Here is a 15006-nt window from a genome sequence, read left to right on the forward strand (position 1 = left end):
TGGTTACAATAATAACTAATAACTAACTTGTAACTAATTAAACTAATCTATATTTCTAATACTCCCACAAGTTAGAAGATGTTGAAAACACTTTCAACTTGGAGAAGATTATACATTTACATTAAAGGAAATGAAAATAAAGTCTGCAAAATTAGAATATAACTAAACATACAGGAAATACATCGGCTAAAATAGAAATTTAGAAACAAATCAAAATGTAGGTGCGACCATGGTGCATAGCTCTTAGAAATCTTCGACCAACATCGGTTTTCTCAATCTTCTTCCAAGAGTCCAAAGCAAACATCAAAGCTTAACCATCAAGCAAAATCAACAACAAGACCATTTGGCAGAAGCTCAAATCATCAAACCATGAAACTATCAATGTCTAACCACCAAGCAGACCTCAAAGTTTAACCACTTGATAGAAGCAACAAGGTTTATCCATCAAGAGTAGAAGCCAAATCAATACTTAACCACTGAAAACAAAAGCAAAACAATAATTCAATGCTTAACCATCCATGGCAAAAGCTTAAACAATGTTTAATCACCATGGACAGAAGCTTACATCAACATAAAGCATCAACAAATAGAAGAACACAAAATTCGTCTTCAATGAGAACTTTTCATAAACACTTTGTGAACCAACGATAACCAAGGCTTAACCATCCACGGAAAAAGCTAAAAAATACTTAACCACCATGAACAGAAGCTTAAAATCATCAAATCAAGCCTAAAAGGCTGAAAACAATAAGCCAAAGTCTTCAAAATCTTTAGAAGCATTTAATCAAACACCTTGTAGACAAAAAAAAAATGTTGGACATGGAGAAACTTACTCTGGCTATGCAAATGCTTATTCCACCATTGAAGGATAAGGTGGTTCCATAAAATGTCATAGTTAAGAATGCTTATTCCACCAGGAACTAAGAAAATGACTTTGAGCAGGCGAGAGAAAAAAATGAGAGAGAGTGGTAGGAACTTAATGTTTTCATATGGTGGCGAGATTGAAAGTGTTAGGAATTTGAACTCTGAGGGTGGTTCTTTTGAGGTTGGAGTGGAAGGAGGCAAAAGAGATTGGAAGAAAATTGAGGGTAAGGATGATCAAAATGGGAAAACCATGACTATGGATGTTCCAATTGCTGATATAAGTGAAAACAAGGATGTGGTAATGGAAGATTTAGGTGATGAAGGAAGAAAGACTGTTTTTTTTTATGTAATCAAGTATGGACGCGTACCAGAAGAGAATCGTAGCATTATATCGGCCAGGAAAAGAAAATTTGAGGTAGAGACAAGCAACCCATCTGTTCGAGCAGAATCAAGCACCCATGCCTAAGCAACGATGTTCATTAGCAGTATGCAGCAGTTGAATCTAACCCTGTAGTCTCAACATCTGAACCAACTTCAGCCGAAGCTCTGAACGAAAAATATGAACGAAGCAGTGAAAAAATGGAGATGAAGGCTTTGATACCATGATAAAGTTCAAGGTAGAGGGATGGAAAGAAGAGAAAAGAGAAACTGAATATTACTTTGAATAATGCTCAAAACGAGCAAATCAGTTTTTACATGAATACATTGACCCTTATATAACTAATGCTAGTAATTTGTTACATAATTGGTTACAATAGTAACTAACTAAACTAATAACTAACTTGTAACTAACTAAACTGATGCAATCCTACCCCCAAGGGCATTAGATAGAAGACTCTAAAAAGATTGGGCCAGAGATGCAAGAAAAGGCCCTAAGGTTCTCATGAGCCTTAAAGTAGATTTTGGGCCCATGGGCTAAGTATGAGCTCACTTATCTTTGTACATATTAGATTAGGATTTCATTATTTTTGGGCCTTGTATTTAGGGCTCCATAATGTAGGTAGGGTACCTTAGAAATGTAGGATTTTCTCGCCCTTATATTTTAGGGCACCTAGACTAGTTTTTGTATTTGGGGTAATTTTGTAATTTCACATGCATTAAGTGAATATTTGATGTGTGTGTTGAGAAATAAATTTAATTGAATTGGGAGAAGCCCAATCCAATTAAATTTTAGAGGGGGAGGTGAGTATTTTCTTGCTACACCCCATTGTCACATCATATAGTCACATTTTGTGCATGTTCTTCATGCTTTACATGTCTCATGACACCTAAGCATACTTAGTGGAGAATCTTGGACTTGATCTTAGATTAGTGGGCTGAACCATAGCTAAAATTCACTAATCATAATTAGTGGAATTTTGGCTCCACCAATTCAATTTCAAATTCAAGTGAAATTTGAATAGAAATTCAAATTTCCCTCCAATTTTGAGTGACACCTAGGCTATAAATAGAGGTCATGTGTGTGCATTTTTTGGAACTTTGATCATTTGAAAATTAAACTTCTGATTTCAGATCTCTTTTAGAGCACAAAATTTTGTACTCTTCTCTTCCTCTCCCTTTATTCATCTCCTTCTTCCTCCAAGCTCTTATCCATGGTCTCCTATGGTGGTGAGCTTCTTCTAGACTCATCTTCTCCTTGAAGTGGTGTCTCCTCTCTCTCTTCCTTTTCCATTCCGCTGCCATTCATCTTTCAAGAAGCAAAGGAGTCCATTGATGAAGAAGATCCTAGGCCTACAAGCTCCAATGGAGCAACATCATAAACTAATCTATATCTCTAATAGTTCTACATTGCTCCAATGGAAAGGAATGCTCACCATAGGAGATGGGCTTGCGAGAGGGGTTTTCAAAAATCTTCTTAGGTCATGACCAAGTGTGCACACTTAAAAGAATTTTGATATTGAAATTAAAATTCCTAAGAAGTTACAGGAACTCTCAAAGTCTCAAGCCCGTGGATTAATTAATTTATGATCATGAGTTTAAATCCTTAATTAGTATGTAATTACTTTAAAAATTTAAAAGAAGAATTTTATCATTCATATTAATCCTATCAGTTCAAACAAAAATATCTCCAACCATACTCAATGAAGAAAAAAAGCTAAGAGAATGGAAACTAGAACGTGTATTTAGTTTGTGTCGTAAGTTTCATGAGTTGATTTTTCATTAATGTTAGATTGATATATAACACTGGTAGCAATAAAAGGAAAATGGTATAAAGAGTGATTCATAGAAAGTGAATGAAAAAATAATGATTACAAAAGAGAAGGTTCGAGCAATATATTCTTTAGAAGAAGGCTTACAACTAAACTAAGAACAAAATAAAATTAACTATTGACTTCTCAACAAGTTGAATGGAAAAAAGAATGATGGAACAAAAGACCTTCCCCGAGACAACCTTTAAGGTAAATTAAGTAGGACATGAAGAATAGTCTTGAAATGTTGCATAGTAGGTGCAGCAAGGAACTAACTTAATTGTAGGGTGGAATAGCTAGTATCTGGACAGGTTGTAGTTAGATAGAGAAACCATCCAATCAACCTACAACTACAAATGCCTAACTAACACATATGGGCAGGTAAGCACGTACAGTCATATTTATGTAGATGAACCCTTGGTTCCAATAATGGGTGCTAATCGATTTACATACCAAAATACCACTATCAGAGAGAGGAACTGGACAATCTTGCTTTTGAGTTTTTACGCAGTGAGATTATGTTAGAGCCTTAGCGTGTACTAGGCTTTGAGGAGCCAGAACCTCCAGAACAAAAGGAAGAAAGGAGGAAAGAGGTAATAATTTCTTTCATTCATGCCTCTCCTTATTACAAATGATTAGTATTTATAGTGGTATAGTTCTAACATAATTTGTAATTCTGTGATACATGGTCCTAACGGAATTTGGAATTGGAGGGCTAAGTGGCAGACAAGGATTGCAATTGGCTGACAAGATTGCCAGCTCAGCACTAAATCTGTTAAACGAAATCTTTTAAGTATGCATGGGAAATGCTTTGTCTCGTTGGTCTTGCTCTGGTTAATGCTTGTGTATTCTGATGTGCTTGTGTATTCTGCTGGTTACTATCATTTCCGAGTACCTCCGAAAGCACCTTGTCCTCAAGGTGGTAAGCAACTTTCAATTGATCCCAATCTTCCCATGACGTGTCATCCGGAGATAGGTCCGTCCACTAAACCAGAACCTATAATTTGGAAGCTGGGGAATTGGACTTGCGACGAGTGCTGACAATGGCTAAAGGAGTAATAAGGGGTTGATGGTCAATGAAAGTCGTGGGTAATGCCAATGGGGGAATGGAGCTACTTGAAGAATGAAAGGGTTTCAGCATAAAGACATGGAACACGGGATGAATTCGAGCGCTTTTAGGTAGTCACAGTTTGTAAACTGCTTTGCCATACTGAGCTATTATCGGAAAGGGCCTATAGAATCTTTTAGTTAACTTCGTTGAGCCCAGGTGGTGTCCAAAAATCAAGCTTTGACGATGTGGTCGCAGTTTGACCATTACCAGATCGCCAATCTAGAAGTGAATATCCCTCCTTTTGTTATCAGCATATTGTTCCATAACTTGTGGGGCCTTTAACAGCTTGTGTTGGACTTGCTTAAAAACAGCGTCCCGATTAGTCAACAGGTCATCGACGACATCCACATTGGAAGTTCCAGTAAGATATTGAGGAAAGGTAATGGGCTTCTTGCCAAAGGTAATCTCGTAGGGAGAAATACCAGTCTTGGAGTGGTGTGATGTATTATAAGACCATTCAACCCAACTGAGAAATTTCCCCCATGTTGTTGGCTTCTTATGAACAAAGCTACGCAAACACTATTCAACGACGCGATTAAGTACCTCTGACTTCCTGTCTGTCTGCGGGTGATAAGCAGAACTCATTCGCAGACGGATACCACTGAGGCGGAATAGCTCTCGCCAGAAACGGCTAATGAATAAAGGGTCGTGATCTGAAACCAAACTCCGAGGCATTCCATGGAGTTTTCTGACGATGTCAATGAACAGAACTGCCACCGAGAGGGACGTGTGGTGTGTGGGTAACATACCCAAGTGAATGCCCTTTGAAAAGTGCCACTACCAGAATGACAATGTTGTCGCAAAACGGTGGTAAGCCAGTGATGAAATCGAGGGATGAAAACGGTGGTAAGCCAGTGATGAAAAGTGCCACCACATCTTTCCGTAGTCTCGGCCAGTCAAAATTCTTCGTCAGCCTTGCCAAAGTCTTAGCTACCCCCATATGTCCCCCCATGGGTGTCAAATGATACTCTGCAAGCAACATGGGAATGATTGTGGATCCTTGTGGTAGCCAAATACGACCCCGTTTGAGGATGAAGTCATTCACAACAGTGCAATCAGGGTAGTTATCCGGGTTAGCAACTATATTCTGCCGGAATTCGATGAAAATAGGGTCATCGGATAATTTCTTCTTAAGCTCTTCTAAGAATATCGGGCAAGGAATAGAGAGCAACAACATGGTACTTGTAGTGGGATCAGGGAGTCTCGATAAGGCATTCGCGGCTAAGTTATGCTTTTTGGCCCGATACTAAATGTGGTAATCATAACCGAGGAGTATGGCCAAGTAAGTCTGCTGCTTCGGTGTTTCGACCACCTGCGTCATCAATTCTTTAAGACTGTGGTGATCAGTTAGAATGACAAAGGGATGGCCCAAGAGATATTGGTGCCACTTCTTGACGGCAGTAGTGATTGCACAGAGTTCCCTGACATATGTAAAAGCTCATAGAACCTTAGGACTAAATAGCTTACTGAAAAAGGTGATGGGATGTCCATTTTGCGATAAGACCGCACCCATGCCCACTTCAGACACGTTCGTCTCCAGGGTAAATGGCAGGGAAAAATTTGGTAACAATAAAACAGGGGCCGTGGTCAGAGCTTCTTTTAGCATATCAAAAGCTTGTTGAGCAGTGAGGGACCAAACAAATGAGTCTTTGGTCATCAAGTGATTCAATGGGGCCGCAATTGAAGCGTATCCGTGGATGAAGCATTGATAGAATCCAGCGAGGCCCAAAAAGCTGTGTAGCGCTCGGGTAGACTGCGGAATGGGCCATTGTTGAATAGCCTGGATTTTGGACCCAATTGGTTCGACGCCCCTCGAAGACACCACATGGCCCAAATATTCAACTTGATTTTGAGCAAACAAACACTTTGACATTTTCAAAGCAAATTGCTCGTCCAAAAGAATCTAGAGTGCCTTCTCCAAATGAATCACATGTTCATCCAAAGTACAACTGTAAATCTAGATATCATCAAAGAAGATGATGATAAATTGATGGAGGTGTGGCCTAAAGATGGCATTCATGGTAGCCTGAAAAGAAGAGGGAGCATTGCTCAGTCCGAAGGGCATCACTTTGAATTCATAGTGGCCCTGGTGCGTGCGAAAGGCAGTTTTACCAATATCCTGTTCATGCATGCGAATTTAATGATAGCCCTGAAGAAGGTCCAATTTGGAGAACTAGCTAGTGCCACCAAGTTCATCCGGAAGTTCATCAATGGTGGGAATAGGAAAGCAATACTTGATGGTAATGGCTTTTAAAGTGCGATAATCAATACAGAATCACTAGGTGCCATCATTCTTTTTGACCAAAAGGACCAGAGAAGAGAAATGGCTATTACTTGGGCGAATGAGGCCCTTGTGTAGCATCGAATTGACCTGAGCTTCAATTTCATTTTTCTAGAAATAGGGATATCGGTAAGGGAGGACATTGACAAGTTCGGAGTTAGGGAGGAGATGTATATGGTGGTTAGTCGGTCTTGATGGTGGTAGGGATTGGGGTGGTTGGAACAAAGACTGGTATTTTGTGAGGATGTGGGAAATCGCGGGAGGAGGTTGGGTAAATAGTTTCTGGTCTAATGGAGGTTCTATGGGGATGATCGAAATATGGAAGTAAGCATTGGCACTCTTTGTGCGAATTATACGATGAAGTTGGGGTGGGGAAAGCAGGTGGAAAGTGGAGTCAATGTCACCCTGACAACAAGACGACCTTCATAGAAGAACTTCATGGATAAAGTGTTGTAATCATTGAGCACCGGTCCCAAAGTTTTAAGCCACTAGATGCCTAAGACCATATTGGCACCGTATAATGGTAAGAGATGAAGATCTACTAAGAACGTGATGTTCTGGATGACTACAGAGACTGATTCACAAAGGTGGTGGTAGTGGAGAAATTGACCATTGCCCACCATGACTTTGAGAGGTGCAATGGCCCGAGAAGCCAAGCCCAATTGTTGTGCCAATGATTCTTGTATAAAGTTGTGGGTACTCCGCCCATCAACTAGAATCAACACCTGTTGTTGCCCGATAGAACCCAATAAGCGCAGTGTCTCAGGGGCTAAGTGGCCCGAAAGAGAATGAAAACTTATCTGGGCTTGGTCTAGGTTAGGCGGGTTAGGCAGGTCGGGTGGAGGGTCTATATGAATGAGGTCTGCTGGAGGGTCCATTTCTTCATCATTCGTGATGAGAAGGAAAACCCTAGAGGCACATTTGTGGTCGCGGTGGTACTTCTCATTGCAGTTAAAGCACAAATCGCACTCGCGACGAGAAGCTAAATCCTTGGGTGACAGCGTTTGAGGGGTACCGGGGTCTGGAGTTTCGGAAGGCTAGGCAACAAGGGGGGTGGCGGAGTCAAGGGGGCAGGCGAAGCAAAAGAGGGAGTAGTGGGGGTGGTGTGGCCACGCCAGGCTCACCGATGATCGAGGAATTTTTCCTCCTGAAGGCGAGCTAAGCCTGCCGCTTGCGCCAACATCAATGGCTGAAGAGCCTGGACCTCCCGTCGTATGTTCAGAGACAAACCAGAAATGAAGCAGCTCAGGAGGAAATGTAAGGGAAATCCAACAATTCTATTCGCGAGGTCTTCAAAATCAGAGAGGTAATTATTAACAGTGTCGCGCTAAGTAAGCTTGAACAGGGCCCCCGTGGGATCCTCATACTGAGAGGGTGCAAAACGCATTTGGAGGGCTTGGATGAAGGACGATCATGACGTGAATTGGCCGTTGCTGGTCATCCACTGGAACCAGGCCAGAGCACAACCATCCATGTAGAAGGAAGCGATGGTCAGGTGTTCGTGCTCCAGAGTCGAGTGGTACTAAAAAAATTGCTGAATCTTGAAGATCCAACCAAGGGGGTCCGTGCCTACAAAGCGAGGAACGTCCAGTTTCAGGCGGTGTACTGCGAAAGGTGACACCGGAGGGGGAAAAGTAGATGAGGAAGAGGGTGAGTGAGTGGTTCGGTCTGGTTTCTGAAGATGGTTGATAAGCTCGTCAAGTTTGTGGGTCATGTGCTGGAGGGTATCACTCAGGGAAAGCTGATGGGTGGTGAGCTTGGTGATGGCGTCCTCAAGCCTATTGGAATTGGCTCTAGAACGTATGGATTCGGCCATGGAAACAATCAACGAGAGCACCAAATTGTTAGAGCCTTAGAGTGTACTGGACTTCGAGGGGCCAAAACCTCCGTAACAAAAGGAAAAAAGGAGGAAAAAGGTAATAATTTCTTTCATTCATGCCCCTCCTTATTACAAATGATTAGTATTTATAGTGGTATTGGTCTAACAAAATTTGTAATTTTGTGATACATGATCCTAACGGAATTTGGAATTGGAGGGCTAAGTGGCAGACAAGGATTGCAATTGGCCAACAAGATTGCCAGCTCAACACTAAATCTGTTAAACGAAATCTTTCAAGTATGCAGGGGAAATGCTTTGTCTCCTTGGTCTTGCTCTGATTAATGCTTGTGTATTCTGCTGTGCTTGTGTATTCTGCTGGTTACTATCAAATAACTTTTTTGGAACGTTTGACACAATGAGATTATAAGTGGGACTTCGATTATCTGCAGTTTGTAGGTTTCACACAATTTATCATGCAGTCCTAGTCATAGACTCATAGTTTAGTGGCTGCATATTTTATTATTTTATAATTTTATAAAAGGTGAAAAATTAAAATTGAAAGTTTTTTCTCCCAAAAGATGTAGGGAATTAATATGAGATGCCTTTAGAGGAATCAGGTAAAAACTGAAAATTGATAAGGTATATATATCTTAAGGGTTTGATAAAATTAACTAAAAAGCTTGTTAAAAATTAAAAAAAAAAGTTTAATAAATATTTTAATGATAAGAAAAGAATAAAATATAAAAAATTAGAAGTCAAACATTTTAAAAAAGTGACTTCAATGACATCTTTAAAAATGTTTATTTACGGAACAGTCAACTAAAATTTTTAATTATTAAAAAAATTTAGAAGCTAATTAAAATATATTTTGAAACATAACCTAACTAAATCAACATATTTTTAGAATCTTGATTTAGTTTGTATCATATTTGAATTTCTCTTAAAATTAATTTTATTACTTATGTTTTGGTTAAATTTGAGTTTAAATAAGAAGCGATCATAAATGGGCTGCTCTTAAAGTATTTTTTATTTATATATTTACAATAGAAACATGAAATAAAAATAATTTTAATTGGTATTATCTAAATAATTTTCATTTTATCAACATCTTTTTAACAAAAAAAAATCCGAATATAAATCACATGCATTATAGTAAACTCGTTCTTAATTATTAAACTTAAGTTTTATTTAAGGAAATTATTAAACTTAAGTTTACACCATATTTTAAATTCAAACTTATACTTGCAAACTTTAATTCCAACATACACTAACCAGTTAATGTGGCATGTAAAGCTGCCTATGTAAGTAAAGGTGAGTTGTTTGAAGGGCCATGAAAGTTTGGTGGCGGTAAATATTAATTATTTTATTTTAAAATTATTAATGTTTTACAAATTTTAAGTCTCAATAATTATTTTTTCTATCAAAAAATTAATTATGCTTTTTTGGCATGTGCCCTTATAAAGTAACTAGATTTATAGAAGAATATTACACTTATAATTAATTAAAAAAAGAGTTAATTAAATTTTTATTTCTTAATTTTTTTTAAATTCAATTGTTATTCTTTAAATAAAAGTTTGACCCGTCAAAATTCTTTAACTTTTTCAAAATTTGATTTTTAGTTTTTAAACAAAAGTTTGACTAATCAAAATTTTTTAACTTTTTTACATTAAGATTTTTAGTGTAAAATTTTAAAAAAATTAATTTTTAATACCTGAAATTTCATTAAATAAAAATAATGAGTTCAAAATTTTATTTAGAAACTAAAAATTAAATTTTTTTAAAATTTAAAAAATTTAACTAGTCAAACAAAATTTTAAGAATTAAAAATCTTAATAGAAAAAAATTGAAAAATCTTGATCAGTTATACTTTTATTTAAGAATTAAAAATCAGATTTCAAAAAATTTATGAAAAACTTAATTAATTCTTTAAAAAAAACACGTCAACAAACAACAAATCACATTTGCATCTTATATTATTTTCAACCAAATATATTAATATCTTACGATTATTAAATACTTCTTAGCACATGTACAGTCATCTTAAACATCAATAATTTTAAAACAGATAGACTAATAATAAATTATCCGTTCTCAACCATAAGTGTAACCCTTAGTTTACAACAAGTGTAAATAATAAATTAAAAGGTCAAATCATAAACAGAAAAACTTGTTTTTGACTGGGATAGAGTCAGGTTCGAATTTTTTGGCTTTGTAGTTTTCAGGATCAAAGATATCAACCGCATCTCTCTCTATAAATAGATTATAGTTAATACTTCTTTCGTACAAATAAAAAGTGCGATTCTAGGTTGTTAACACACCTTAAGAATTAAGCTAATAAATAAATCAATAAATAAATAATAATAATTTTATAAAATCAACCTTAATTAGTATTAATATTATATTAAAAAATTAAAGTGACACTTATTAGAATATTAGTGAAAAAAATAATTAATAATATATTAAAAATCAAATACAATACTTATTTTAGGATAATTTTTTTAAAATATAACATTTATTTTGAAACATAAAGAGTAATATATTTGTAAAATATAATTTTATAATTATTGAAATATAAATTAATTATTATAATAATCATATTTTTAAAATCAGACTAAACAGTTTGGTCGGTCTGAGTTTTGTGACTAATTCATTAATTCTAAAAAAACTAGGCCATTTTTAGAACTGGTGAAAATTAGTAATAAAAAAGCAATGCAAAAAATTGGTTTGAATGGGTATTTTTTTAAGTTTTCAAAAATTATTTTTTAATTTTAAAATTTAATCTAAAATACTTTTAAGATAAATAAAAACAGAAATTTAATAAGGATTACACATAAGCAACAATTATTTTAGTAATCAATATTATTTTAATCTTACAAAGCATATAATTTAGTTTTTATTAATTTATAACTTTTTATATCTTGATTGATTTTTTACAGTTTAAATTATATTAATTTTTCATTTTCTTTTTTGTTCTAAATGTAAATGGGTAAGTATTAACGGACATTGTTTTATTTTTTTAATTACTTATGCTGATAAAATGTTTTGTTTTAATTTTTAGTGTTATAAAATTATGGTATTATATTTATTTGATATTATTTTATGTATTATTTATTATTATTATTATTTTACTAACAACAATCTGATCAGATATGAAGCATTACATGTTAAGTCAATGTCTTGATTATATCAATCTTTAGTTTTAAAAACATTGATCATAATTAATCTCTTCATTCCATTTCATACGATGTTTTAGAAAGAAAAAAAAATCAAATTAGTTGTCATTTTATAAAATCAACGAAGTAGTATTAAAATAAATTTCCATGGAGTACTCTTAATGGGAGTAATTTGTACTATGTATAGTTAGTGAGAAAAAATCTAAAGGATAAAGAATATATTTGAAAGTTATATAATAATCCGATTAGAGCCTTCTGAATGAAAGAAAAATTTAGTTGTGAGAAAAAATCTCATTAAAGATTGTAGAAATTAATGAATACTTTACACCGATTTCATGGTAACAAAAAAATACATATGTTCCCAAATTCAAATATAAACAAAATTAACTAATATTTGTACTAATTAATAAAATTAACTAATGCCATTGAAACCTACTAATCTCATTTAAAACTAATTTTTCTAAAATCTCATTCATTAAAACGTTATATCAAGAATAAAAAAAAGAATCCAAAAATAGAGTCTCAATTAATTGAAAGATATATATTTTGGAAATGATACCATTAAATAGGATAAAAGTGTTGTTAGATGGGAAATATATTTTATGAAATTTAAAATATTAATTATATTTCTTAATTCTTGCGTCAAAACTTTAAATGTCATATAAAATCAAACGAAAGGATATTACCTTTATATCTATAATTAAAATCCTTTTAACCAATTTAAGAAAATTAAGAAAGTTGATTAATTTAGATAATATCATTAAATTTATTAATAATTTTTTTTCAATAAAATTGCCCTTAATATTAATCAAATTCATTATCTCGCTTTTTTTTTTGAAAAAATTCATTATCTCACTGTACGTAATCACTTTCCTCTTAATTAATTAATATGTCAAGAGAATAATAGTTATGTATTTTATCTTATTAATTTTTAGTTTGTCATGTTCCCCAATTCTTACAAGAGGGAAAAAGTTTATCTTATTAGTTTACAACATTTATTGTTCATTGACTAAAAATATTGAACATTATGTAAGGATGTTTAGGTAAAAGAAAAATAATTAATTTGAAATGGATATTATAAAAAGGGTCAAACTTTTTTTTTCCAAAAGGATATGATATATAAGTATAAAGATAGTAAATCATTTAATTATAATAATAATTAAATGATAAAATTTAAATTACACAATTTATTACAGTAATTATATTATTATTGAATTTTATTTTTGTAATCCATATTTATTCATTTATATATATTATTTGAATTAAAATGTAATAAAAAATTTAGCATATGATTTATTTAAAATTATATAGAAATAAATCAAATTTTCTTTAAAAAGTTGATAGTCAATGAAGATGGGATTGAACTTTAATTTTTCATACTGGTTTCTTTTAAATTCATTTTATTCTTAGGGAAGGTAGTCAAACTCACTCTATTGTCATCCTTAATATAGAATAGAGGGTTGATCCCATGATAACTTGAGAGTAGAGACCAAAAACAATTTGAATTATTTAAACAACCAAAGAAAGACAATAAAAAAATGTTAATCAAAACAAAATTATAGAGATAAAAGAAAATGATAATCTAGAGCAAATTGGATACAAATCTCCTTTCTCTTTAGCCTTTATAGCAAAGCATGTTGTAAATGCAAACTCTCAAATCTTTAGTTTTTTTTTTTATTCTTGAAACTTTTCTCAAATCTTTATAGTTTTTTTTATCGTTGAAACTTTTATAAATACCTTTAAAATTAGTCATTGTGAGTTTTTTTTTTCTTAAACAAAGTTTCATTTAATTATTTTTATATTAATTTTTCGTATTTTGATCTTATAATTGATTCTTAGTTATAACTCTATTAGATTGGTTATTGATCTGACTAATGGATTTAATCACTTTCTTTTTCTCTATACTTTCATGCACAGTTAGACCCATTATTGTTTTATCTTTCTCCAAATCTAATAAAAAAATATAAGAAAATGATTAGAAGTGACCAAAAATTATAGTTTTTTGGGACATTTAGCCACAAAAAATTATTTAATTTTAAAGATTTTAACTCACAAATTATTTAATTCATATGTACTCAAATTATGCATGTAAATTTTTTAAGTATATTAGATTACTATTTAACCAAATTATCATTGATGACCAATAAAAATATGTTTTATTTTATGGATATCTAATTAATATGAAAAAATTTATGATAACAAAATTAATATTTTTCAAATTTTAAGGACCCCAAATAGATTTTACCAAAAAAAATTAATGATTTTTTTCTGAATAAAAAAATTAATGATAAAATCGAATTAATCTTAAATTTAGGGGAAAACAATAATTTTATTTGTATTAAGTTTTAACTGAGGCTTCAATCAAATCCAGTTTGAGTTGTGAAAATTTTATTTTATTAAATATTATTAGTAGATTACAGTTGCTGACTTTTGTTTTATTAATAATAATAATGCACGAAGGATGTTATTAATGTTTTCTTTTCTTTTTATTTTTAAGCCTTTTATTTGTTTGAAAAAAAAAAAGCATTACTGACATTTTCTCCCCCGCAAAGATGACTACCGCTTTTCACTAATTCCACCCATACGTTTTTGTTTGAAACTTTATTTAGGTTCTTTTCTTCTTCTTAAAAACTTAGCATATTCATGGGTTAATTTCTTTTAACGTTGGCTAAATTCAAGTGTACTCCAGAATAACGATTTATTTTCTATAATTTAACATTTAATGTGATTTATAAAAAAAACTAAAAAAAGAGTTATAAAAAGTAGAGAAATAAATAAGTTATGCATTGATATGAAAATAATTTCAATGTTTTACCCTGTTATTTAATAACAAACTTATCGTATATAATAAAATTTTAATGTAATATTTTAAAATTCATACTAATAATATTATAAAACTGTTTTATAAAGTTACAGTTAAACTATAAAAAAATACTAGTCATTCGATAATCTGTGTTTCAAAAGAATTAATCTCCAATTGGAGGAAAGAGTTAAATAAATAAATAAAAATCTCCAATTGGAGGCTGGAATAAATAGATAGGCTAATTATTTGCCTATAGAAACCTTCATAGATCACAATAATGTCATTCACCATAAAAATAAATTAGTAAATATGCAATATACTGATACCTTCACCTAACGCTACAACATGTCACGAGAGATATGTCACACCATTCATATTCCAAACCTTGAGACATTTTAAAAGATTGAGTTATACAGCATTCGGAATCAAATCCAAAAAACAAAAAAATGTAATTTAAGATTTAAAAAATCCAATTATAGAAAAAACCGTAATGTGTTAGAATGGTATACCGTATACGTATATTCGTATGTTGTTGCAAAAATTAGATGAAAGTAGTTGGGCCATTAATTATACGTCGTAGCAACTTGGTCAAGCCTTAACGCCCCCGCGTCATGTGGGAAGATTATTCACCGTAGACCGTGGTTAATTAATTTGCATTTAATCGATAATTAAGCGCATTTAACCTTAGTTACTAATCCCCACGTGGCCGCCATTGAAGTAACCGATGAATCTTCCTACACCGAGTTCAACGGTTCAGATTCTCCAT

The 15006-nt window shown here is 32.9% G+C and overlaps 1 protein-coding gene across 1 annotated transcript; it reads right to left on the reverse strand.

Annotated features, from left to right (window-relative positions):
• Nucleotides 1-5410: 5410 nt before the first annotated feature.
• On the reverse strand, nt 5411-6037 carry LOC114383841 (uncharacterized mitochondrial protein AtMg00860-like). The gene is made up of 2 exons (XM_028343568.1): nt 5733-6037; nt 5411-5585 (listed from the first exon to the last, which is right to left on the reverse strand). Exons 1-2 carry the CDS (start codon nt 6035-6037, stop codon nt 5411-5413), a joined length of 480 nt encoding a protein of 159 aa, XP_028199369.1.
• Nucleotides 6038-15006: the final 8969 nt, after the last annotated feature.

The sequence above is a fragment of the Glycine soja genome, chromosome 14 (assembly GCF_004193775.1).
Source record: "Glycine soja cultivar W05 chromosome 14, ASM419377v2, whole genome shotgun sequence".
Lineage (NCBI taxonomy): Eukaryota > Viridiplantae > Streptophyta > Magnoliopsida > Fabales > Fabaceae > Glycine > Glycine soja.